Below are 1,229 nucleotides of genomic sequence, written 5' to 3'. Positions count from 1 at the left end.
GTATAGAACCTAATCTAGATCTAGTTTAAGATTTGGAGAAAAGTATTTCATTATAAAATTTTATAATAATTTTTCAGTTATATTTTATATATTTTTATAAATATAGAACAAAAAACAATACATTAAAAGTAAAAATATTAAAAAGTTCCAATTAATATACCAATTATAACTATATATAGAGTATTTTAAATTGTCTGGAACAGGATATAAATATCTTTCGTCGAAAGTTTCTAATATTTTTATTTTATATTTATATCCAACTTTTTAAACTAAGACGACAGAAACATGACAGATTATGTACTTGGTTCTTAATAAACAAATAGTCGTGCAAAAGCCATAATACACTTTCAGTACTCTGGCTCAAGAATGCTGAAAAAAGTCGATCTGATAGAAATCTGTAATTATAAATCTTATCAGCTTATTTAAAATGTGTTGCGCTGTTCCAACATCAGCCCTCTGATAGATTCATAATCAATACTTTAAACAGTAGCGATAATGAAAATAATCATCATTACAACTTTTAAACCAATCATCGTTCTGTTACATATTTTAATTAATATAAGAAGGTTCACCCAGACAAATTGACACAATTCCAAGACTTCACGGGTAATACATGTTGTCTTTGACATGTTATATTTTTGTAGAGCTTACCAATCCTCAACACAAAGTGTGTTAATGATCACCTATCTCTAGGGCAAAGTAACTACTGAACTGGCAAATGGTATTCTTAGTTTTGTTAGCATTTTATTCGCAATTTGGTTAGATTTTTGTTATTTTGAAACAAACAGTTGCTTGCGGATACCAAATATTTTTAGATAATTTTAATTATTTATAATCAAAAGTTTTAATCAAAAGATCTTTTCCAACTTAGTAAACATTCTTGCTTGGTAGTGTCACTGTCAAACAGAGAACTTGAAAAAGGTTTATCATTTATGTCGGAACATACTAATGACATTGTCTTGGTGGGTTTACTCTTTAATTGCAAATATTATGCTCACTATTTAAGATTCTTAAAGATTTACTAGCATCCCTCGAGTTGACGCTTATTGGACAGCATTCTCCCATATGGTTCACATATTTTGAGAAGTGGTGAGCGTTATTTGAGCATATTTTAGAGTAAGAAAGAAATGACTTTATACGTCAATATGTTTATATCTTTGTAATTATTTGTTTTCTGATACCTATGCAATTAGACTAAGACGTATTTGAAGTTTTTATAAGTGAATGGA

At 28.1% G+C, this 1,229-nt stretch overlaps 1 protein-coding gene across 1 annotated transcript in view; it reads right to left on the bottom strand.

The window, feature by feature from the left end:
* LOC119677504 (circadian locomoter output cycles protein kaput-like) overlaps positions 1 to 955 on the bottom strand; it is a 5,532-nt gene extending 4,577 nt beyond the window's left edge. Inside the window, exon 1 of the mRNA XM_038088909.1 lies at positions 885 to 955. Coding sequence (XP_037944837.1) covers positions 885 to 955 — 71 coding nt within the window. The remainder of the gene's footprint in view (positions 1 to 884) is intronic.
* Between the last annotated feature and the right edge of the window lie 274 nt (positions 956 to 1,229).

Source organism: Teleopsis dalmanni, chromosome 1 (assembly GCF_002237135.1).
Source record: "Teleopsis dalmanni isolate 2A chromosome 1, ASM223713v2, whole genome shotgun sequence".
NCBI classification, from domain to species: domain Eukaryota; kingdom Metazoa; phylum Arthropoda; class Insecta; order Diptera; family Diopsidae; genus Teleopsis; species Teleopsis dalmanni.
Note: the sequence above shows the minus strand (reverse complement) of the source record. Positions and strands in the feature narration are given on the sequence as shown.